General features: G+C 43.3%; 1 protein-coding gene across 1 annotated transcript; it reads right to left on the bottom strand.

Moving 5' to 3' along the window:
* Positions 1-2,201: 2,201 nt before the first annotated feature.
* ap4e1 (adaptor related protein complex 4 subunit epsilon 1) lies at positions 2,202-25,581 on the bottom strand. Its single transcript, XM_014170280.3, has 22 exons — positions 25,232-25,581; positions 22,196-22,267; positions 21,754-21,877; positions 19,134-19,207; positions 18,892-19,013; positions 18,364-18,523; positions 17,717-17,883; positions 17,366-17,439; positions 17,118-17,240; positions 16,804-16,913; positions 16,386-16,525; positions 15,226-15,338; positions 14,533-14,648; positions 14,097-14,281; positions 13,533-13,653; positions 13,206-13,317; positions 12,461-12,611; positions 8,842-9,085; positions 7,566-8,180; positions 7,171-7,361; positions 4,497-4,660; positions 2,202-4,318 (listed from the first exon to the last, which is right to left on the bottom strand). Exons 1-22 carry the CDS (start codon positions 25,370-25,372, stop codon positions 4,146-4,148), a joined length of 3,492 nt encoding a protein of 1,163 aa, XP_014025755.2. The 5' UTR covers positions 25,373-25,581; the 3' UTR covers positions 2,202-4,145.
* Between the last annotated feature and the right edge of the window lie 425 nt (positions 25,582-26,006).

Here is a 26,006-nt window from a genome sequence, read left to right as displayed (position 1 = left end):
GCAGCATTGAAGGTCTCCAAGAGCACAGTGGCTTCCATCATTTTTAAATGGAAGAAGTTTGGAACCATCAAGACTTTTCCTAGAGCTGGCCGCCCGGCCAAACTGAGCAATCGGGGAGAAGGGCCTTGGTCAGGGAGGTGACAAAGAACCCGATGGTCACTCTGACAGAGCGCCAAAGTTCCACTGTGGCGATGGGAGAACCTTCCAGAAGGACAACCATCTCTGCAGCACTCCAGCAATCAGGCCTTTATGGTATAGTGGCCAGATGGAAGCCACTCCTCAGTAAAAGGCACATAGCAGCCTGCTTGGAGTTTGCCAAAAGGTACCTAAAGAATTCTCAGACCATGAAAACAAGATTATCTGGTCTGATGAAATCAAAATTGAACTCTTTGGCCTGAATGCCAAGCGTCACGTCTGCATTAAAACTTTTTATGGGCAGGTGGGACAGTAGCGTCCCACCTGGCAATTAAAATCAGTGAACACGACCCAACATGTTTCTGATAAGATTTCAGTTTGGCTTGGATGCATATTCTATGTGGTTTAACTACTACTATTTGATGCTGATTACAGACGATCCATAACCGCTAATCTCTCTCAATATGCAGAAATAAATCAATCGTATTTCTCCACTCATATTTGTGTATAATTTTACTACAAAAAAATGCTTCATTTTGCAGGAGTTAATATTATGTTAGGCTACAGTATGTGAGAGATTATGGATTTAAAGTCAGTGTCCAGATTTCAGTTAGAGGCTTTGAGAGACAGCTGGTCTTCTGAGTGTGTAAACTGGCTGAGCTTTATTTTAGGACAATTTCCAGCTAGCTAATATAGTTTAAGATTGGGACATTAAGTTTACAACATTAGAAAACTAAAATGCAACAGGATCATATATACTGAACAAAAATATTTAAAAAAAAAGATAACTTTCAAAGATTTGACTGATTTACAGTTCATTTAAGAAAAGCAGTCAATTTAAATAAATTCATTAGGTCCTAATCTATGGATTTCACATGACTGGGAATACAGATATGTATATGTTGGTCACAGATACCTTTAAAAAAAAAAAGGTAGGGAGGTGGATCAGAAAACCAGTCAGTATCTGGTGTGACCACCATTGTCTCATGAGTGCAGTGTTTCAAAACAGTCAGTCAGTCAATCAGTTTAAAATCCCTGCACAACCCTTGCAATAAAACACTTGACCTATCTCCCTTAAAATCCTCTCCCGCCCCCTACACCAAAATATGCTCTGTTTGCTTTCCACCAAATAGCAAAGCTCATGTCTTAAAAACATTGGTGGAAATAACCACTTTTCACGGTAACAAACGGCCAAATTCACATGGTCATCCTGCCGCCAATTGGAAATTATAAATAAAATCAGATTAAGAGCTAAATTGGAAGAATAACTAATCAAATAAGTACATATTCTGTGAAATGTGGAGATAACTGTATTGTCAGAAATGTTACTTTACATAAAATATATGTGGTGGCACTGCTGCCACAAGGTAACTGGAGTACCCTGTAATGGCCACCTGGTGGCACCAGATATCCGTTGAGTTTCTTAAGGTGTGAAGTCTGTTGGATGTGTCGGGAAAGTGGTCGGAACACCTGGGTTTGTAGCGTTTATTTCTAGGTTAAATACATTTACTGGTATGAACAATTATGAAAGTAAAGATGACGAAGCACAGTAAAGTGAGGCCTTATGTATTTAGTGCTCTTTCTCGTGAAAGTTACATGGAACTTTGTAGTTTTAGAATAGGCACAGGATTTCAGTCTAAATCCAGAAATTAAGAAATCCGAGTTTAACAAGTCATGGAAATATTGTTGAGAAGCTTCTCTGCTGTCCATTTAGAACTCCTAAAAGCAATTCACCAGCCATTTGAGGGAATAATGAAGTGTGGTTTTGTTTAGCATATGACAGCAATCACAAACCTGTTGTAATGATAGTAACAGTGAAATTAAGTGATCCACTTCTCACTTTCTTAACAAGGTCGTTGGTTGATTAAATTAGGTCTACCTGTAGTATTTTACACAAACAACAAAAACATGGAACCAGGTAAGACAGAGATAAAGTCTTCTCCTGTTTAAAAGGCTATAATCCCACAACTGTAATACATTACTGCAACACTAGACTACATTTTAACACTAGTCTGTGTGTTTACTTTTGAAGTCCTTCCACTACAATAAAAATACTTTCACAGCTGAAGCATGCACGCTTATTTTATTGTACATTTACAATTTCTAGTTTTTAAAACAATGTCATAAAGTGTTTTAAAATATACACAATTCTTATTTTATTGATTAAATGTTTACAGTAGTTATGCACATGATACAAACAATTCTTAATACAAGTGTTATCCTCAAGTCTTGAATCTTAAACTTCTTTTCACATGGTTACTGGTGTTGTATGTTCAAGGTAATGAATGATTACCTAAACAGACGAGTAAAAGGTTAAATGTCCGGTTTATTAACTAAAGTAAGCAGAACTGCAGACAGGCACTAAAGTACACTGGTCTCTTTGTACTACAGGCACAAATGAACTTGTCTCCTTGGCATCAGAGCATAAGGTGTTTGGTTGGTTATCTTTGTGTTAGCGTTCAAATTACATACAATTCTTCAGTTCCATTAAAAAAATATCCACTTTTAGCACTCAAGCTTTTACAAAACGAAAAAGGCAAAAAAATGATTTGCATCTGAACACACATTGAATATCATTGAAAAGTAACAGATGAACTTCGTCCCCTGGCTATGGCGCACAGCAAGCATGAGGAGGACGTGTGTAGTGGAATAGATTAATGGTAGACTAACTGATATCTGAGGGGAACACATGAAGCAAAACATTTTTTTTACTTAAAGCTCTTTTATCTTGTATTTTACAAGATAACCAAATATATTCTATAAGAATATCCAATAAATATGTTTGAAATGCTGCATTGTTATAAAAAAAATAATCACCAATGACTCCTGGGTTTCAGCTCTTGCCTGTGAATTGGAAATCAATCAAATGCATACTGTTAGTAGATCATTATTAGATGCAGCGTCTGGAGAACGTAACATGCATGACAATGACAGTTCAGTATAACATGTACTGTTAAACTGAAACATTTCTGCCTTGATAATACCTTTCTGAATATTGATCATGTAATTAACTTAACTACTGAAGCTTTTGTGAGCCATTCGACAGCAGCTACAAGAGAGAGGGAGAGAGGAGGATAGCTACAAGAGAGAGGGAGAGAGGAGGAAGCTACAAGAGAGAGAGGAGGAATAGGGAGAGGAGGAAGAGAGGGAGAGAGGAGGAAGAAGAGAGAGGAGGAGAGAGGGAAACAGTCAAGGAGACCAATAAGACCAATAATCAGGTAAAAGATCAAATGGGAAACATGGCCAAGAATCCCATGACTTCTAGACTTCCTGGGCTGATTGGATTATTAAGTCAAGTCAAAGCTTGTAGAACTGAGAGACAACTGAACTCCTCATTTAATAAGTGTTTGTTTATTTCCAGAGGGTGTCTAATACAGAGCACGCTTTCCACTAGTTCCTTCTGAGGCTCACAGCTCACGTTTTCACCAACAGCTATGTGAAGCGATAAGAACAATTAGTTGTTCCCGTTAAAAACGCAATAAATACATGAGCATAAAAAAAGAAAACATGAAATCACTGTTGAGAAAAATATATAGCAAACACTGAACTGCAAAGACAAGGACACATAACGCCAGCTGCTTCCCACTCTATGTCTCTGTGTGATCGCTTCAATGAGGAGATTCTATGTACTTCAGTTGGCCCCTCAGTGGTGGTGCTTGGGGCCTGTGAGCGCAGGGCTGCACTTCATTCCATAAAGTGGTTTCCTCCCCTTCGTCCTTGTTGACTCTCCTTCACCGATGAGACAAACAACTGGGCAGGTGGAAACCAAATAGACAGGCAGGCCAATTCTCTTGTTTTTTTTCTATCCACGAATTGGTCTTTTGACCAATCACATCAGATCTTCAGAGCTGATTGGATTAGACCAATTAGTGAAAAAAATGTATCAGAATTGGGCTGCCTGTCTAAACGCATCCTTAGTCGCTGCCATATAACTTTAAAAAAAATGATCAGTGAGGTGAACGAAAGCAGAAGGAAGCAGAACAACTTCCTGGAATGAGACACGGCCCGGCTCAGGTCTCCGTCAGGGCTTTCTGACAGTGGTAGAGGAGGGAGTCTGGCAGATCAGGGACAGGGGAGCGCAGCCACACGGCCAGAGAGTCAGCGTGGACACGACAGTGAAGCAGACATGGCTGACCCTGACCTGGACCCTGGAGCAGCCGGCACGCCACGATGCCCTCCGACCCTAAAAGGATAAAAAGGTCAAAAGTAATAAACTTCCATTACCCACTTCATGATGAAGTGGTATTAACAACAGTGTATGACAGTAAGATGTACAATCACAGTATTATGGTAGGCATGAGATTTTCTAAGTGGTCAGGGCTGGGTTAAAGCATTAAGATGAGAGCGTGCCACCTGCTGACCTATGATGTCGACAATGTGGAGGTGTAGTTTGCCCTTCAGCGCGTCCAGTGTGGCCGTCAGAGGTTCTTGGTGTTCTGTTGTTACCAGTCGAAGGTTCTGCTTCAAGTCATGAGAGAAAGACAACCACATTTTCCCATAATCCCCTGTGGACACAGTCAACGGCCTGCATAAACACAAACAGGAAGTAGAATGTCAACAGTGTGCACACACAGGAAGTAGTAGTGGCTAACAGAGGCCCCCTAGGCACTAGGTGTAGATCTGAGAGAATTGGATGTAAGCAATAGGGTGGTAGCTCCATCTTGCCCTATGATAGGCCAGATGGAATTGTTGCCATAGTGCCTGTGAAGCAGGGGCGGGAGTTGGCCTGTGAAGCAGGGGAGGGAGTTGGCCTGTGAAGCAGGGGCGGGAGTTGGCCTGTGAAGCAGGGGCGGGAGTTGGCCTGTGAAGCAGGGGCGGGAGTTGGCCTGTGAAGCAGGGGCGGGAGTTGGCCTGTGAAGCAGGGGCGGGAGTTGGCCTGTGAAGCAGGGGCGGGAGTTGGCCTGTGAAGCAGGGGCGGGAGTTGGCCTGTGAAGCAGGGGCGGGAGTTGGCCTGTGAAGCAGGGACGGGAGTTGGACTGTGAAGCAGGGTCAGGAGTTGGACTGTGAAGCAGGGTCAGGAGTTGGACTGTGAAGCAGGGTCAGGAGTTGGCCTGTGAAGCAGGGTCAGGAGTTGGACTGTGAAGCAGGGTCAGGAGTTGGCCTGTGAAGCAGGGTCAGGAGTTGGCCTGTGAAGCAGGGTCAGGAGTTGGCCTGTGAAGCAGGGTCAGGAGTTGGCCTGTGAAGCAGGGTCAGGAGTTGGCCTGTGAAGTAGAGGAAGGAGTTGACCTGTGAAGCAGGAGTAGGCGTTGACCTGTGAAGTAGAAGTTGACCTGTGAAGTAGGAGTAGACCTGTGAAGTAGGAGTTGGCCTGTGAAGTAGAGGAAGGAGTTGACCTGTGAAGCAGGAGTTGACCTGTGGAGTAGGAGTTGGCCTGTGAAGTAGCAGTTGGCCTGTGAAGTAGCAGTTGGCCTGTGAAGTAGCAGTTGACCTGTGAAGCAGGGAAAAAAGGAGTTGGCCTGTGAAGCAGGGGAAAAAGGAGTTGGCCTGTGAAGCAGGGGAAAAGGAGTTGGCCTGTGAAGCAGGGGAAAAAGGAGTTGGCCTGTGAAGCAGGGGAAAAAGGAGTTGGCCTGTGAAGCAGGGGAAAAAGGAGTTGGCCTGTGAAGCAGGGGAAAAAGGAGTTGGCCTGTGAAGCAGGGGAAAAAGGAGTTGGCCTGTGAAGCAGGGGAAAAGGAGTTGGCCTGTGAAGCAGGGGAAGGAGTTGGCCTGTGAAGCAGGGGAAGGAGTTGGCCTGTGAAGCAGGGGAAGGAGTTGGCCTGTGAAGCAGGGGAAGGAGGGGGAGAGGAGTGGGTGGCCTGTGAAGCAGGAGTAGGAGTTGGCCTGTGAAGCAGGAGGTAGGAGTTGGCCTGTGAAGTAGGGGAAGGAGTTGGCCTGTGAAGTAGGGGAAGGAGTTGGCCTGTGAAGTAGGGGAAGGAGTTGGCCTGTGAAGTAGGGGAAGGAGTTGGCCTGTGAAGTAGGGGAAGGAGTTGGCCTGTGAAGTAGGGGAAGGAGTTGGCCTGTGAAGTAGGGGAAGGAGTTGGCCTGTGAAGTAGGGGAAGGAGTTGGCCTGTGAAGTAGGGGAAGGAGTTGGCCTGTGAAGTAGGGTCAGGAGTTGGCCTGTGAAGTAGGGTCAGGAGTTGGCCTGTGAAGTAGGGTCAGGAGTTGGCCTGTGAAGTAGGGTCAGGAGTTGACCTGTGAAGTAGGGGAAGGAGTTGGCCTGTGAAGTAGAGATAGGAGTTGACCTGTGAAGTAGGGGCAGGAGTTGGCCTGTGAAGTAGGGGAAGGAGTCGGCCTGTGAAGCAGGAGTTGACCTGTGAAGTAGGGGAAGGAGTTGACCTGTGAAGTAGAGATAGGAGTTGACCTGTGAAGTAGATATAGGAGTTGACCTGTGAAGTAGAGATAGGAGTTGACCTGTGAAGTAGATATAGGAGTTGACCTGTGAAGTAGAGATAGGAGTTGACCTGTGAAGTAGGGATAGGAGTTGACCTGTGAAGTAGGGATAGGAGTTGTATTCAGGTCATCTCAGTTAACCCAGGACTAAAAAGTCTCATATGTCATTGGTCAGATGCTCCATTAAGTTCTGGGTCCATACGTGTTAAGAGGAGAGATAGAACTACGATCGGAACCAGAACAAAGTGCTCCGACCTCTCTCGCTTTACAAGTTACGGACAAGTCTATGGGCCTAACTGTCTCCTCCGCTTCAGAAATTCAAAAGATGCCAACACCTGAGAAATCGTGATTTGTCCAAAGCACCGGAACTAATGCTGCCAGTCCTCACGCATCCCTGTCGTTACATTTGAGTCATTTAGCAGACGCTCTTATCCAGAACGACTTAGAGCAGTGACTGAGTGCAAAAATGTTTTCCCACTTTGTCGTTGCATTATGACAGCTCTACAGTACCATTCCTGTTCACATAGTCTGTCCACGAGAGGTTAGGATTCAGGGTAACCTGGAAGACAGTACTGACAGTTACAGATAGCAGTAGTTTTACCTGAGGAAGTGTTTTACCTGAGGAAGTGTTTTACCTGAGGAAGTGTTTTACCTGAGGAAGTGTTTTACCTGAGGAAGTGTTTCAGAGAGAGGCTCAGTGAGAACTGTGCTGCCTGGGGCTGGCCCAGGGGTCTCTGGTAGGACAGTAACCCAGCCAGCTCCACCTGGACTGAGGCTCTCTTCATGACAACAGTGTGCAGACAAACCGTCACACTGTGACCCTTAACCTCCTTTAACGGACTACCTGAGATACAGGAGATCTGAGGGGGAAAACAGCATGATAGAATCATCAGTTTGACATGAATTACGGGCTGCAAAATTCCTGAAACTTTCACAAAGATCCCTGGTATTTCTAAATCCCAGTTGGAGGATCCCCTGGTATTTCTGTCTTGATTCCGGGATCTTCCAACCAGGATTTCTGAAAAAACAAGGGAACTTTGTTAAGGCCAGTCAAACAAATATACCTCCAGTTCTTTGCAGGTGAGCTGCAGTGCCATCTGGTGGAGTGCTGAGTCAGTGTTGTTGGAAATGAAAATCAGCAACACTAAGGCATCCTCTTTATACACTCTACAGGCTGACAGAGCCAGGCTGGAGTCCTGGTCCGAGCACAGGGGGGTGAACTCAGAGCGGGCCAGCCCAGAGAGCTCTGCTGGCAGGTGGGAGGTGAGAGGGAGGTCCCTGGGTCTCTCTAGGGCTGGAGCTTGGTGTAGATCTTGTTGTGTTTGTGGGTCTGTCTGTGTGTATGTGGGCGGTACAACAGCCACCATGCCATTTCCCCTGATCAGAGAGAGAGGTCCTCCTGCCTCTACTCTCTGCTCCGTCCCCTCTACATGGGGGCTACCGTTGCTAGTGGTATGGTCCAGTGTTCTCTGGGAGGTCTGTTGAGGTGTGGTGGTGGTAGCAGCACCCCCCTCTGAGGCCACAGTGGTCGACTCCAGTAGGTTGCTAAGCAGAAGGTTGTCAACGGCAGCGCTGCGAGACGAGTGGGAGGAGTCAGAGGAGCCTTCGCTGGCGCCTGATGATGACTCCCCTCTGGGTTTCCTTCTGAAGTGTCGGGGCACTGGCTCGGCTTGGCCCATCTGTTGGGGAGAGTACCAGCCGATATTTAACAGTACAAGCTGATATCCAACAGCACTCAGCCGTGAGCTAATATCCGACCGCACTCAGCTAATATCCGACCGCACTCGGCTAATATCCGACAGCACTCGGCTAATATCCGACAGCACTCGGCTAATATCCGACAGCACTCGGCTAATATCCGACAGCACTCGGCTAATATCCGACAGCACTCGGCTAATATCCGACAGCACTCGGCTAATATCCGACAGCACTCAGGCAACAAATAAGAATTTGTTCTTAACTGTTAGAGCATGGTGTTTGCAACGCCAGGGTTGTGGGTTCGATTCCCACGGGGGACCAGTACGGGAAAAAAATAAAAAATATGTATGAAATGTATGCATTCACTACTGTAAGTCGCTCTGGATAAGAGCGTCTGCTAAATGACTAAAATGTCAATGTGAAATGTAGTTAAATAAAGGTTAAATTAAAAAATAAATAAAACAGTACTCAGGCGTGAGCTGATAGCTAAAGCACCTGTATGTTTCTGCTTAGAAGTCTAGGCCGGGTTACTGTAAAGCACTTTGACAACTATTGATGTAAAAGGGTGTAAATAAAGCCTTAAATACATTTGATTGATTGGCAATGCTTAATGAACAATCAAACAGTAGAAGGTAATCTCACCAGACACACTGAGTTGTGGGACCCCAGGCCAACAAAGAGCGACGAGGCCAGCTGCCGTTTCTCCTGGTCAGGCTCAGGTCCAGAGGAGGGTTTCTGTGTCTGGGAGGGTGGGCTCTGAGGGGACAGCAGGGGACTGGGCAGCTCCACTAGGGGGGTTGGGGTCTCTCCTGCACTCTGCTGCTGGGCCAGGTACCCGTCCTTCCCCCACACCCTCTTCACCCCGTCCAACTTCAGAGTGGGAGAGCTGAAATAACATCGGGATACTAACCTGGGTCTTCTACAAGATTATATCAAAGAACATGTCATCAGTCTGGTTTAAATTCCTCTGACAATCTACGGTAAATGTCGATGTTCCTCAAGGCTCTGTTCTTGGACCAATACTGTTCTCATTATACACTGAGTCTAGGGCTGTTGCAGTGACTATTACCACCAAACCGGCAGTCATGAATCATGACCGCAGTAAAATTACACATGACCCGCCGAGTCATTGTAATCTCCTCTTATGCACTCTGGACATGCTTGGGTAATACCCAACTTGCTAACTACCGTTAGGTCCTAATGTCCTGGTACTCAGGGCTCTACTGTCCCTCCATCAGGTCCTAATGGCCTGGTACTCAGGGCTCTACTGTCCCTCCATCAGGTCCTAATGGCCTGGTACTCAGGGCTCTACTTTCCCTCTAACCACTCTGACATCAATCGAAAATCACACGTAAAACTTATCATTAAAACAGTAGACCTATCATACTTTAAAAAAAACTCACCTCACTGTGATGATCAATTTGAAGAAAGAAGTTCAACAGCAGGTTGAAACAGTGTAAAACATGATTGTTGTGGATGTTGTTTCAAAGCCTAACACAACTAAATGGACAGTGCTTTCTAAAGGTGATGATTCATTCAAAACACTCTCAACCATATTAGAGCTGATGCATAGGCTTATGAGCCTGAGCCCAAATATTATGATTGTGCCGTTATACAATAAATAGCCTAGCGCATATTACACAAAACTGACTCAAGATGTCTTTGGTACTTAATTGGTTTAGCCTATACTCCAAAATTAAACAAATTGTAGAACATATAGGCCAAAGCGATGCTGTTGGTTCTATGATTGTGCAGGGCGGCTTACAGAGTTAGCCTACAATTAAAGTGAATTTCTGTATTTGATGTTGAATAGCCTAGTAAAATGAATTGTTTTTATAATTAATTGGGTGACACATTACCTATAGCTACAGAATACCTCACCACCATTCGTTTCAATCTCCTCCTCTCTCTTATTCATTAATTAATTCACATTCATTCCTTTCTAGAGCACGCAGACGGGCTGTCAACAGTTTAGTGAGATAAAACTGTTGAGCATGTCGCGCCAGCGAGAGCATCCTCCTCAAAAAGGGGTTGGGTCGTGGAGTGAAATAAGGGTTATTGTATTTATTTCTGAGCTGCTCATATTAAGCACATGCTCCGCTATAAAACCAAAGTAGCCTAACAAAACGGACCGGCGGGAAAGCGCGCAGCCTCCATTCGCTATTCCAGTGCATACTAACAACATTTATTTTTCCCCCTGTTCCTGTTCATTTGATAAAATGGGCCATTCTAAATCGGAACTAATTTTACATACAAGATTAAATTGAGAATAGTTTGATGTGTGAGAATATGATCACTTGATGAGAGAAGAGGGTGTGCAGCCTGAGGTTAGGAACAGAGAGGAATCTTCTTTTTTTTTTACTACTTTAACCTGTTATGGATAGGGGGCAGTACTTTCACGGCCGGATAAAAAACGTACCCGATTTAATCTGATTATTACTCCTGCCCAGAAACTAGAATATGCATATCATTATTAGCTTTGGATAGAAAACACTCCAAAGTTTCTAAAACTGTTTGAATGGTGTCTGTGAGTACAACAGAACTCATTTGGCAGGCCAAAATCTGAGAAGATTCTGTACAGGAAGTACCCTGTCTGACCATTTATTGGCCTTCTTGATCATCTCTATCCAAAACAGGGGATCTCTGCTGTAACGTGACACTTCCTACGGCTCCCATAGGCTCTCAGAAGGCGGGAAAAAGCTGAATGATGTCTTTGCAGGCCCTGGCTGAAAAACATTAGCGCCTTTGGTAAGTGGTCGATCAGAGTACAATGAGACTGAGGCGCGTGCACGAGGCGACCCCATGTTTTTATTTTCTCTGTCTTTGAACTAAAACAGGGTTTCCCGGTCTGAATATTATCGCTTTTTTACGAGAAAAATAGCATAAAAATTGATTTTAAACAGCGGTTGACATGCTTCGAAGTACGGTAATGGAATACTTAGAATTTTTTTGTCACGAAACGCGTCGGGCGCGTAACCCTTCGTCACCCTTCGATAGTGTCTTGAACGCACGAACAAAACACCGCTATTTGGATATAACTATGGATTATTTGGAACCAAACCAACATTTGTTATTGAAGTAGAAGTCCTGGGAGTGCATTCTGACGAAGAACAGGAAAGGTAATCCAATTTTTCTTATAGTAAATCTGAGTTTGGTGAGGGTCAAACTTGGTGGGTGTCAAAATAGCTAGCCTGTGATGGCGAGCTATCGACTCAGAATATTACAAAATGTGCTTTCACCGAAAAGCTATTTTAAAATCGGACACCTCGATTGCATAAAGGAGTTCTGTATCTATAATTCTTAAAATAATTATGTTTTTTGTGAACGTTTATCGTGAGTAATTTAGTAAATTCACCGGAAGTGTTCGGTGGGAATGCTAGTTCTGAACGTCACATGCTAATGTAAAAAGCTGGTTTTTGATATAAATATGAACTTGATTGAACAAAACATGCATGTATTGTATAACATAATGTCCTAGGAGTGTCATCTGATGAAGATCAAAGGTTAGTGCTGCATTTAGCTGTGGTTTTGTTTTTTGTGACATTATATGCTAGCTTGAAAAATGGGTGTCTGATTATTTCTGGCTGGGTACTCTGCTGACATAATCTAATGTTTTGCTTTCGCTGTAAAGCCTTGTTGAAATCGTACAGTGTGGTTAGATAAAGGAGAGTCTTGTCTTTAAAATGGTGTAAAATAGTCATATGTTTGAAAAATTGAAGTTTTTGGATTTTTAAGGAATTTGTAATTCGCGCCACGCCTATCATTGGATATTGGAGCAGGTGTTCCGCTAGCGGAACGTCTAGATGTAAGAGTTAACAAATCATCAATATTCTATAGTCAAGAACTGCAACGCTGCAGGGTTTTTCATGCTCAACAGTCTCCCGTGTGTATCAATGGTTCACCAACCAAAGGACATCCAGTCAACTTGACAACTGTGGGGAAGCATTGGAGTCAACATGGGCCAGCACCTTGTAGAGTCCATGCCCTGACTAACTGAGGCTGTTCAGAGGGCAAAAGGAGGAGGTGCAACTCAATATTAGAAAAGTGTTCCTAATATTTTGTAGACTCAGTATATAAGAAACTTCTTGGGTGAAATAACATGCAGTACTAATATAACCCAAAACCCCAAAGTACCAGTGGTGAGTTAGTCCGTCTGAGCTATACACTGACAACCACAGAGACTTTTCTTTGCATAGTTGAAGCCAAATTCAGTTGTCTTATTTCATCATTAGTGGACACTGTGAGAGTGATGAGAACATACCCTTCTTGGTGAGATAGCTCAGTGCTAATTCCAGACAGGCCTGAGCTCATAGAGAGCAGAGTAGGAGACCGTCTCTCTGTCAGTCTGTCTGTGATGCTGCAGGATGACAGACTGACAGGCAGGGACAGACCATAGGGCTCCAGGCTCAGAGCTGAGAAAGAGATGGGAAGACACTTTATTTATCCCCAAGAGAAGTCATTTGTCATACAGCAGCCATGTTACCAGCAGCCATGTTACCAGCAGCCATGTTACCAGCAGCCATGTTACCAGCAGCCATGTTACCAGCAGCCAGACAACAGACCATAACAATGAATATGTAGAGGGTCAAATGGACTGGATTTGACTGTCTGGGTAGTGAAATGTCTTTTGTGTCAAAAAAACAAAACAGCATGAAACTAATATATATATATATATATATATATATATATATATAAAAAACGATATATACACACATACATACCTACTCACTCCATTTAGGAGACACTTTTTCCAAAGCGACTTAGCCAGCCAGTCAGTCAGCCACAGTCAGCCACAGTCAGCCAGCCAGTCACAGTCAGCCAGCCAGTCACAGTCAGCCAGCCAGTCACAGTCAGCCAGCCAGTCACAGTCAGCCAGCCAGTCACAGTCAGCCAGCCAGTCAGTTATTTTACCAACATTTGATCACAGGAAGTAACTATAAAAAATGTAAATAATTAGAAATACTTTTGTAGTAAAAACAACAAAGCGGAGGACGTCAACTTGTTACCTTTCTCTTGGACCAGGTCCTCCTGCCTCTGATGAGGAGATTTGTAAGGAGCTGCCCCAGCAGCCAACGCCTCAGACACATAGCCATCCAGGAAGGACAGGGACGAGTCTACCTGAGGAATGAAACAACACCACAGCCAACTCAGACAGGAAATGATTAGATCAACTGCAAATATTAAGTAGATCAATACTTTGGGATGTCTGCTCTTGGCCAGAGAGACAACCTGGCTGAATAAAGTTTAAATAAAGAAGATAAACATTTTGTTTATAGAGCCGATGACGTTCCGTGGGGTAGCAGTGCAAGTTTTGCCAATAGATGGCGGTGTACCTCCAGGCTTTCTTGCCTGCCCTCGGCTGGCAGTACCCTGGCTCGGAGCTTTGTATCCTGGCTAAGGATCATCAGTTCCTGGGCCCTTTGCCGGAGCACCGTATTCAGAGACCCAGAGTACCTGCATTTACATCAAATTACAGAGTGACTTAGTTAGCGCATTCATCTAAAGCAGGTAAAAAAACAACATATCACTTCTGACATCTTCAGAAGATCCACTACTAGCAAAACCATCTAGTGAGAAGTGTGAGCGTAGGAAATAAGCCTGAAATGCAGCCCGGTTTTGTGCTAACATTCCATTCCTACTCTGTGTCATATAGGGGGGGCAGGTAGCCTAGCAATTAGAGCGTTGGGCCAGTAACCGAAAGGTCGCTGGTTCAATTCCCTGAGCCGACAAGGTAAAAGAAACAACATGCTGATGTGCCCTTGAGCAAGGCACTTGACCCTAATTGCGCCTGTAAGTCGCTCTGGATAAGAGCGTCTGCTAAATGACTACAATCTCAAAATGTGACACCTAGTGGAATGTTAGCTCAAACAGACTTTGGACACAGGGAAGACAAGTACCTCTCACACACATCCCTGGCCAGGGCCACAGACACTGGGCTGGAGCACAGCTTGGTCATGGCCCCCAGTACCCAGCTCCTGGTCTCAGTGGAGGTGTGTCTCTGGTCCAGTAGTCTGGCCAGCAGTCTCATCACGCTGCCTGGGTCTGAGTCCTCGTCTCTCAGGTAGGAATACTCACCCAGCACCTACAGTAGGAGGGAGAAGAAGAAGGGACCAGGGGAAAATCACAGAGGTGATCAGGAAGTTAGATTTCTTTGGTTTGGGCTAAGTCTATTTGAATGTTATCAGAAAGTAGGAATTAATTATTCATCAGGAATAAGTCACAACCCTGCTTCATTTAAGAAACAATCTAAATAAAATGGCTCTTTAAATGTCTTCCCTTGAAACTGGAAACAGAGTTAAATCATTTTAGCAGTAGCCAGGACAGTGGACTGACCCAGCTGATGACCTGTAGGAAGCGTTGGGGCAGCTTGGCCGTCTCCCCCTGGAGTAAGGACATGTAGGAGTCCACAGCAAATAGCCTCAGCTGCCTGTCCTCCACATTATCAACACCTGGAGCAGCAGAGGCAGGCATTAACACCTGGAATCAATTACTGCATGTAAACCATGGATGGGGTCAATTACATTCAATTAAGTCCATTTGGGATGTAAACTCACATTTTAATTCTAATTTCCCTAAATGTTTTTATGTGAAAAATGTAAAAGTCAGTTTACTTCCTGAATTGAAATGGACTTGACCCCAACCTGACATAAATGGAATTCATGTCAACCACTAGTATCATCTGAAAACACAACGCACCAGGTTCAGCCTGTTCATTGGTTTACTTACCTTCAGCCAGTAGTCTAAGGAAAGTTCAGCCTGTTCATTGGTTTACTTACCTTCAGCCAGTAGTCTAAGGAAGGTTCAGCCTGTTCATTGGTTTACTTACCTTCAGCCAGTAGTCTAAGGAAGGTTCAGCGTGTTCATTGGTTTACTTACCTTCAGCCAGTAGTCTAAGGAAGGTTCAGCGTGTTCATTGGTTTACTTACCTTCAGCCAGTAGTCTAAGGAAGGTTCAGCGTGTTCATTGGTTTACTTACCTTCAGCCAGTAGTCTAAGGAAGGTTCAGCGTGTTCATTGGTTTACTTACCTTCAGCCAGTAGTCTAAGGAAGTTGTTAGGGATGTCAGGCTGCATCACGTCTCCCCCCAGAGAGAACACAGAGTTCATAGTCTGGATGAACCAGACATTGTCTGGGGCATACGTAGAGTGTTTATAGGAACAACAGACCATTGGGATTGGTGTCATGAATGAAAGAGCAACAACAGAACAGATACAAACTGGCCTCCCGAGTGGCGCAGCGGTCTAAGGCAGTGCTTTGCAGTGCTTGAGGCGTCACTACAACCGGCCGTGACTTGGCTCATTGCGCTCTAGCGACTCCTTTGATTGTAAATATCCTTTGCTATCCCTCTAATAAATTGGTGAGGCTGGCTTCCTGGTTAAGTGAGCGGGTGTTAAGAAGCGCAGCTTGAGGGTTATGTTTCGGATGACACATGACTCGACCTTCGCCTCTCCCGTGCCCGTTGTGGAGTTGCAGCGATGAAACAAGATCGTAATTGGATATCATGAAATTGGGGAGAAAAAGGAGGTCAAATTACAACAACAAAAAAAAGAACAGATACAAAACTGTCTGTCCCATTATCATCATAGTCTCAGGTCCAGCAGTTCTGGGTTTCTCCAGATCTCACTGATACACTTGTTAGCCAGGCCTGCAATCAACAGGGAGAAACCAGGCCTGCAATCAACAGGGAGAAACCAGGCCTACAATCAACAGAGAGAAACCAGGCCTACAATCAACAGGGAGAAACCAGGCCTACAATCAACAGGGAGAAACCAGGCCTACAATCAACAGAGAGAAACCAGGCCTACAATCAACAGAGAGAAACCAGGCCTACAATCAACAGAGAGAAACCAGGCCTACAATCAACAGAGAGAAACCAGGCCTACAATCAACAGAGAGAAACCAGGCCTACAATCAACAGAGAGAAACCAGGCCTACAATCAACAGAGAGAAACCAGGCCTACAATCAACAGAGAGAAACCAGGCCTACAATCAACAGAGAGAAACCAGGCCTACAATCAACAGGGAGAAACCAGGCCTACAATCAACAGGGAGAAACCAGGCCTACAATCAACAGAGAGAAACCAGGCCTACAATCAACAGAGAGAAACCAGGCCTACAATCAACAGAGAGAAATCAACAGAAATATCATGAACGTCTTTGATTGTAGACTCAATAATGAAAGGATATTTTTCAGCTAGTTCTGCTACTTTCCCAACGAGATCTATAGTGCTGTAGTCGTCACAGGTCAGCCTGAGGAACTCAAGCATCTTCTCGACGATCACTGTAACGTTCTGGGCATTGGTGATGCGGAAGAGTAACTCCAGTGTCTGTTGGGGAGAGGAGGGGAAGGGGGGGCATATTGATTGACACGTCAAGAAGGGTTGTCAAATTCTGGAAACGTTCCCAAAGTTCGCAGTTTTTTTTCTCCATAAATCCCGGTAGGAGGATTCCAAGTTCACTCACTACTTACTCCGGGAATCCTTCAACTGAGATCTATTGAAAACCTGGGAACTTTGGGAAAAACGTTAAGAATTTTGCAACCCCACCTATGAGTACAGTAAATGCCAAAGCCCCGCCACACAATGGTATCTCCTGCCTCACTCACCTCGCGCTTAATGATGACATCAGAGTGGTCCAGACACTCTATGATGGTCATCTGGTGAGGCAGGGCCAGGTTAGCATCCTGCTGCACCACGTACGTCAGAGCCTTCAGACCTAAGATCACACACACACACACACGTATTACTCACTATAGGAGTGTCCAGCAGGCAAGTTCTTTCAACTACGTCAATACAACTGAAGTACAAAACAGTTGTGGTTTGTAAACTGGTTTTAATGATGTCCTATGATCACTATTAACATCATGTAAAAAAGGATTAGGTCCATCTTCTGACCACACTGAACATGGAGGGATCTTACCCAGATATTTGAGGTTGATCTTAGGCGATAGGACAAAGTTCCCGATGCATTCCGCTGCTTTCTCCAACAGTTGTGACTTTGGATGAACTGTATAGATGGTCTTCACACACTCAAATAAAATGGCTGAAAAATAACAAGTTAAACCAAAAGCATTGGAGGGGTTGGTGCAACAATGTCTGTGCATGAAGGGCAGATGTGTGCTGACAAGTCTCGTAGAGGACACCTTGTGAGGTACACGCATGACATACCGTAAGTAATGTTGTGATTCATCTCTGCTCTTCTTAACGACTCCTCCAGTACATCATACATCACCTCACTAGTGCTGTAAAACCCAGAGGAACATCTTAGTTAGAAAACAGAGTTGCCCTTCTGAGACTACAACAAAGTCTCACCTAAATAGACAACGATTATAGGGCCAGTCTCCCAGATAACAGCTGAACTAAAAAGCTTCATGGACAATCTCCATAGAAAGTGCTTCTAAATCCAGGGTTAACAGGCCCAGAGTTCTACTCAATCAGGTGACACCAGAATGTGAGGGGGGGGGGGGGGGGGGGGGTCGGACAGAAACATATGTAGAATGATATGATATACTACTGTACCCCTGGTCTTCCTTCCCCAGGTAGGCCAGTATTCTGAGCAGCTGTATTTGAAGCCAGGGAGCAGGAACACTGTGGTAGTTGAAGTCCAGGGGGAGTTTACCTCCTACCACCTGCCTCAGGATGGTTACCATGCTCCCGGTCAAATCCTTGTAACTCTCTGGGTTCTCCTGGAGATATTGGGGAAACAGCAAGTTGTTTATAGTCTTATAGGACACCACATTGGCTAGTATAGCCTGTACTTACGTGGCGCAACTAAAAACAATATATGTTTGTGATTTATGTAATCAATGTGAAAATGAATTGGTAGAACAATTCCACTGTAGCTGGGTGCTACTGTTAGACTATTTGATTACCCAAGTTTTTATTTTTAACTAGGCAAGTCAGTTAAGAACATTTAAGAACACATTCTTATTTACAATGACAGCCTAACCCAGCCAAACCCGCTGGGCCAATTGTGTGCCGCCCTATGGGACTCCCAATCACAGCCAGATGTGATACAGCCTGGATTCGAACCAGGAACTGTAGTGACGACCTCTTGCACTGAGATGCAGTGCCTTAGACCGCTGCGCTAGTCGGGAGCCTAGTTAACTCCAAGTCTTCTTTCAGTGATATGGATGAAGAAATGATACCATTATGACAGGAAGTACCTTGATGAGCTGTAGGTAGATGTGTAGAGAGGCTGTCATGACTCCAGGGTCTTTGTCACACAGGGCCTTCCTAAACTTGCTGTGGATGTGTTGCACCTGGTTAGGTGCGATCAGGTAGAACTTGTACAGAGCCAGGACTGCTTTCCTCCGGATGATCTCCCTGTGGACAGATAAAAGTTGGACTAATTGCTCTTAACACATACCCTACGCCTATTTGATTGTAAATATCCTTTGCTATTTATTTTACATTTTTAGATGTGATATGTTTTATGACTGCTGCAAGATGTATTGCCTCTCTGAGGACATTAAAAGGTCATAATCTAAAAAATAAAATAAAAAAGGTTTCTGAAAATGGGTAAAGAGCCCTAAATTGGAGCGTTGTCATAACACAAGCAACAGCAGTGTTGTGGGTTCAATGCCTACAGAGATCACACACACACCAAACTAATGACTCACTCACTGCACTTTTGCCCATAAAGTGAAACTGAGCAAATTATAAGAATCCGTATGTAATATTAAAGTCCTTACTTTGGATGTGTGAGTTTCTCCTCCACCACTGGCAGGATGGCAGGTATCATATCTTTGGGAAACATCTGACTGACGACAGTTAGAGCCATGCACACCTCGATCAGGTTGGTACTCTGCAAATCCTGTCAAAACAACAACACCAGCAAGTCTATAAAACAACAAACAACAACAACGTCTTGCAATATTCATTCAACTACTGCATGTGGAAACCCAAGGACAACAAATCAGGGTTGAAAATGCACCTTTAAGACTGTGTTCACCAGGAGTAGCAGAAACTCATCAGTTTCATTAAGGAACAAGGATACAGCAAGGTAACCTGGAGACACAGATTAAATCAACACAACTATTGGACACGTTAAAAATATTTAATAGTTTGAATTTTAATAAAATATGTTACAGTAAAGCTAGGCTTTCTGAATCGTTACCAAGTCAAAATGATAAAATGGTATAGTAAGTAATTCCAGGAGAATATAACATACCGATTATTTATATAAATATCATATGAACACATAACATCCTATGAATATGTATGTCTATGGAACATACCCATCCTATGAATATGTACAGTACCAGTCAAAAGTTTGGACACACCTACTCATTGAAGGGTTTTTCTTTATTTTTACTATTTTCTACATTGTAGAATAATAGTGAAGACATCAAAACTATGAAATAACACATATGGACTCATGTAGTAACCAAAAAAAGTTAAACAAATCAAAATATATTTTATATTTGAGATTCTTCAAAGTAGCCACCCTTTGCCTTAAATGACAGATTTGCACACTCTTGGCATTCTCTCAACCAGCTTCATCAGGTAATCACCTGGAATGCATTTCAATTAACAGGTGTGCCATTTCCAAAGTTAATTTGTGGAATTTCTTTCCTTCTTAATGTGTTTGGGCCAATCAGTTGTGTGGTGACAAGGTAAGGGTGGTATGCAGAAGACAGCCCTATTTGGTAAACGACCAAGTCCATATTATGGCAAGAACAGCTCAAATGAGCAAAGAGAAATGACAGTCCATCATTACTTTAAGACATGAAGGTCAGTCAACACGGAACATTTCAAGAACTTTGAACCTTTCTTCAAGTGCAGCCGCAAAAACCATCAAGCGCTATGATGAAACTGTCTCATGAGAATTGCCACAGGAAAGGATGACCCAGAGTTACCTCTGCTGCAGAGGATAAGTTCATTAGAGTTACCAGCCTCAGAAATTGAGCCCAAATAAATGCTTCAGAGAGTTCAAGTAACAGACACATGTATGTTCAGAGGAGACCGCGTGAATCAGGCCTTCATGTTCAAATTGCTGCAAAGAAACCACTACTAAAGGACACCAATAATAAGAAAAAACTTGTTTGGGCCAAGAACCACGAGCAATGGACATTAGACCGGTGGAAATCTGTCCTTTGGTCTGATGAGTCCAAATTGGAGATTTTTGGTTCCAACCTCCATGTCTTTGTGAGACGCAGAGAAGGTGAACGAATTATCTCCGTATGTGTGGTTCCCATCGTGAAGCATGGAGGAGGAGTTGTGATGGCGTGGGGGTGCTTTGCTGGTGACACTGTCAGTGATTTATTTAGAATTCAAGGCACACTTAACCAGCATGGCTACCACAGCATTCTGCAGCGATATGCCATCCCATCTGGTTTGTGCATAGTGGGACTATCATTTGTTTTTCAACAGGTCAATGATCCAACACACCTCCAGGCTGTGTAAGGGCTATTTGACCAAGAAGGTGAGTGATGGAGTGCTGCATTAGATGACCTGGCCGCCACAATCACCCAACCTCAACACAATTGAGATGGTTTTGGAAGAGTTGGACCGCAGAGAGAAGGAAAAGCAGCCAACACGTGCTCAGTATATGTGGGAACTCCAAGACGGTTGGAAAATCAATCAAGGTGAAGATGGTTGAGAGAATGCCAAGAGTGTGCAAAGCTGTCATCAAGGCAAAGGGTGGCTACTTTGAATAATCTTAAATATTTGTAACACTTTTTTGGTAAGTACATGATTCCATATGTGTTATTTCATAGTTTTGATGTCTTCACTATTATTCTACAATGTATAAAATAGTAAAAAATAAAGAAAAACCCTTGAATGAGTAGGCGTGTCCAAACTTTTGACTGGTACTGTATGTCCTATGAATGTGTATGGGACGTACCCATCCTATGAATGTGTATGGAACAGACCCATCCTATGAATGTGTATGGAACAGACCCATCCTATGAATGTCTATGGGACGTACCCATCCTATGAATGTGTGTGGAACAGACCCATCCTATGAATGTGTATGGGACGTACCCATCCTATGAATGTGTATGGAACAGACCCATCCTATGAATGTGTATGGAACAGACCCATCCTATGAATGTGTGTGGAACAGACCCATCCTATGAATGTGTGTGGAACAGACCCATCCTATGAATGTGTGTGGAACAGACCCATCCTATGAATGTCTATGGGACGTACCCATCCTATGAATGTGTGTGGAACAGACCCATCCTATGAATATGTGTGGAACAGACCCATCCTATGAATGTGTGTGGAACAGACCCATCCTATGAATATGTGTGGAACAGACCCATCCTATGAATGTGTGTGGAACAGACCCATCCTATGAATGTGTATGGGACGTACCCATCCTATGAATGTGTGTGGAACAGACCCATCCTATGAATGTGTGTGGAACAGACCCATCCTATGAATGTGTGTGGAACAGACCCATCCTATGAATGTGTGTGGAACAGACCCATCCTATGAATGTGTGTGGAACAGACCCATCCTATGAATGTGTATGGGACGTACCCATCCTATGAATGTGTGTGGAACAGACCCATCCTATGAATGTGTGTGTCTACAGAACGTACCCACTCTCTTCTCCAGGACACTGCCCTGCTGGGCCAGCTTGATGGCGTGAATGTAACTGAAGGACGCCTGGTAACCCAGCATCTCACAGTAGATGGCTCTCACCATTATTTCCTTCATCTGACGCTGAAATTACATTATTATACGTCAACATTACTTCACGTGGCAACCATTTGACTGAGAAGAATGTCCAAATATTCAATTCAATACAGTGTTAAAATACAGTGTTTTGGTACCCCTCTGGTGCAATTATTAAGAAAGCCGTTGCCACGGTACTAGTAACACACTCCACAAATAATACAAGTAAACAGATCTATAAATCTGCCTCAGTTATGACAGATTCATGTCTTTGTCGTCAAAGACAAACGAAGTGTCAGAATGATTAGATATTTTTTTACGGACACATTGCAATGCTCTCTGATGGGAAGATGAAGTGAGACTTACCATGGTGGTGTTGGGAGATGCTACCTGCTCCTTGATAGACGCCAGCTCCTTTTTAATAAGTTTTTCCTCCTCCTGGAAATAAAGACAATGGGAATGTTTGTATAGAGTGAGGGCCAGGTGTAGTGGGGCCTGCATAGGCTCTGGTCTTTGTTTTGCTCTTTTCAGTATTATGTCTATCTCTGATAAGCTACCCAGGAAAGGACTGAAAAATAGCCCATATTAATATATGTAGCCTTAGAAATAAGGTTCATGAAATCAATAACTTGCTAATATCAGATAACATTCATATATTAGCCATTTCTGAGACTCACTTAGATAATTCATTTTATGATACAGCATTAGCAATACAAGGACATAACATCTATAGAAGAGACATGAAGGCTTATGGGGGAGGTGTTGCTGTATGTATGTATGTATGTATGTATGTATGTATGTATGTATGTATGTATGTATGTATGTATGTATGTATTCAGAGCCATATCCCTGTAATGCTTAGAGAAGATCTTATGCCAAGTGTCATTGAAATGTTGTGGTTGCACGTTCACCTGGAATATCTAAAGCCTTTCCTTTTGGGGTGTTTCTATAGGCCACCAAGTGCTAACAGTCAGTATCTAAATAATGTGTGAGATGCTTGACAGTGTATGTGATGTAAACAGAGAGGTCTACTTTCTTGGGGACCTGAATATTGAGAGTAAGATTCTCACTGTAACCAGTGCCTGTAATCTGGTTCAGGTTATTAATCAACCTACCAGGGTGTTTACAAACACTACAGGAACAAGATCATCTACATGTATCAATCACATTTTTACTAATACTGTAGAACTTTGTTCTAAAACTGTATCGGTACCCATTGGATGCAGTGATCACAATATTGTGGCTATATCCAGGAAAACCAAAGTTCCAAAAGCTGGGCCTAAAATAGTGTATAAGAGATCATACAATAGATTTTGCAGTGATTCTTATGTGGATGATGTTAAAATATCTGTTGGTCTGATGTGATTAATAAGGAGCATCCAGACGCTGCACTTGATGAATTTATAAAATTGCTTCTTCCAATTATTGATAAACATGCACCTGTTAAGAAACTGACTGTTAGAAGTGTTAAGGCTCCATGGATTGATGAGGAATTGAAAAACTGAATGGTTGAAAGAGATGGGACAAAAGGAGTGGCTAATAAGTCTGGCTGCACATCTAACAGCAAATTGAGAATTTATGTGACTAAACTCAACAAAAAGAAGAAGAAACCAAGAAGCCAAGATCAATGATATTAAGAATGATGGAAAAAGACTTGAGTACTTTAAATTATGGGCAGAAAGACAAATTCAACTCCATCTTTCATCGAATCAGATGGCTTATTCATCACAAAACCATTTGATGTTGACAATTATTTTAATGATTACTTCATTGGCAAAGTGGGCAAACTTAGGCAGGAAATGCCAACAATGAACAGTGAGCGATCGTACTCAAGCATAAAAAAAAATAATGAAAGAAAAGCATTCTAAGTTTGAATTTTGTAAAGTTAGTGTGAAAGAGATGGAAAAAGTATTGTTATCGGTCAATAATGACAAACTTAGACAACTTTGACAACTTAGATGGAAAGCTACTGAGGATGGTGGCTGACTCTATAGCCACTCCTATCAGTCATATCTTTAATCTGAGCCTAGAGGAAAGTCTTTGTCCTCAGGCCTGGAGGGAATTTAAAGTCATTTCTTTACCCAAGAGTGGTAAAGCAGCCTTTACTGGTTCTAACAGCAGACCTATCAGCTTGCTGCCAGCTCTTAGCAAACTGTTGGAAAAAATTGTGTGTTGACCAAATACAATGCTATTCTCTGTAAACAAATTAATAGACTTTCAGAGAAGGGCACTCAACATGTACTGCACTGGCACAAATGACTGATGATTGGTTGAAAGAAATTGATCAAAAGATTGTGGGAGCTGTACCGATTTCATTGCAGCCTTTGATATTATTGACCATAACCTGTTGTTGAGAAAAGGTATGCGTTATGGCTTTTCAACCTCTGCCATATCATGAATTCAGAGCCATCTGTCTAATAGAACTCAAAGGGTTTTCTTTAATGGAAGCTTCTCTAATGTCAAACATGTGAAGTGTGGTGTACCGCAGGGCAGCTCTCTAGGCCCTCTACTCTGTTCTATTTTTCCAATGACCTGCCGCTGGCATTAAACAAAGCATGTGTGTCCATGTATGCTGATGATTCAACCATATATGCATCAGCAACCACAGCTAGTGAAGTCACTGCAGCCCTTAAAGAGTTGCAGTCTGTTTTGGAATGGGTGGCCAGTAATAAACTGGTCCTGAACATCTCTAAAACTAAGAGCATTGTATTTGGTACAAATCATATCCTAAATTCTAGACCTCAGCTGAATCTGGTAATGTATGGTGTGGCTTTTGAACAAGTTGAGGAGACTAAATGACTTGGTGTTACCAAAGATTGTAAACTGTCATGGTCAAAACATATAGATTCAATGGTTGTAAAGATGGGGAGAGGTTTGTCTGTAATAAAGAGATGCTCTGCTTTTTTGACACTACACTCCACAAAGCAAGTCCTGCAGGCTTTAGTTGTATCTTATCTTGATTATTGTCCAGTCATATGGTCAAGAGATGCAAAGACATGTTTGTGTAACTGACACACCCACTAATGTGTTTAATATAAATGGTAAAGTATTTTGTCTGCAATATCTTTTTCGTTGTGTCAGACCCCAGTATTAGCTGTCGCCACTGGTGGGGATCCTAATAAATCAACATCAATTAGGCTCGCAGTCTCAAGCATACGGCATAGACTTGACGTTGAAGAGAATTTGGGGGATCAGTGGACACTAGTAAATAATTACAGTTTTGTTTCAGGGTGGTTAATTGTGGCTAGACAGGTAGCTGTGGGCACTAGTTAATACACCACAAATTGTAGCGAAAGTGTACAGATAGCTAGCCACCTAATTTTAGCTATACTACTCCTGTCAGCATCGATGCTGACCATAATGTGTAAGGCAACTGGCCAAAGAGCTGGCTACGGTACTCACATGTTTGGATGTCAGTTCAGTGATTCCTTTGATCAGATTCCCTAATTTGGAGGAGGGGGAAAGTTTCCCAGCTCCTGCCTGCGAGTCTAGCGAAAGGAGGCTCGGGAGAGCAGACAGAGTCTTCTCGACAACATCACTCATGGCGACGCTCAAAGCAGGCCGCAAACAGCTAGCTTCTTGCTCGTAAAGTACACCTAGTAAATCCTTTGCTCATAACACTGATATTGTCTTAAAAATAATGCATACCTGTTTATCTACAGTTGAAACTAGTGTTCGTGTTTTTTTAAAGGTAACGTTAGCTAGCTCCAGTCGGCCATTGTTTGGATTCAGCAAGTTCCGTTTGGTGATGTCACTTCCGGTCTTTTCTACAAAACTTTATTGGAATCGACCAAGCGTCAACAACCGCCTACCTTAAGTAAATGGAAAGTTCGTGTGGATCAGTTTAGTCAAGTCGATGACCATCGTTGGTCACTGCCTTTCAAAGTGTGTTGCATTATGGTGATAAAAATTGTCCGACTTGCATGTGGACTGCATGAACTTACAAAAACCATGTGATCAAAGGTCATGAAGTTTTGACTGCAGTTGACTGCAAGTTTTTGCAGTTGCTCTTGGGGGTGGCAGGTAGCATGTAGGGTAGGAGCATTGGAACAGTAACTGAAAGGTTGCTGGATTGAATCCCAGAGCTGACAAGGTAAAACATATTTTGTTCTGCCCCTGAGAAAGGCAGTTAAGCCACTGTTCCCTTGGCGTTGATGACGTGGATGTCGATTAAGGC

The sequence above is a fragment of the Salmo salar genome, chromosome 23 (genome assembly GCF_965601325.2).
Source record: "Salmo salar chromosome 23, fSalSal1, whole genome shotgun sequence".
In the NCBI taxonomy this organism is placed as follows: Eukaryota; Metazoa; Chordata; class Actinopteri; order Salmoniformes; family Salmonidae; genus Salmo; species Salmo salar.
Note: the sequence above shows the minus strand (reverse complement) of the source record. Positions and strands in the feature narration are given on the sequence as shown.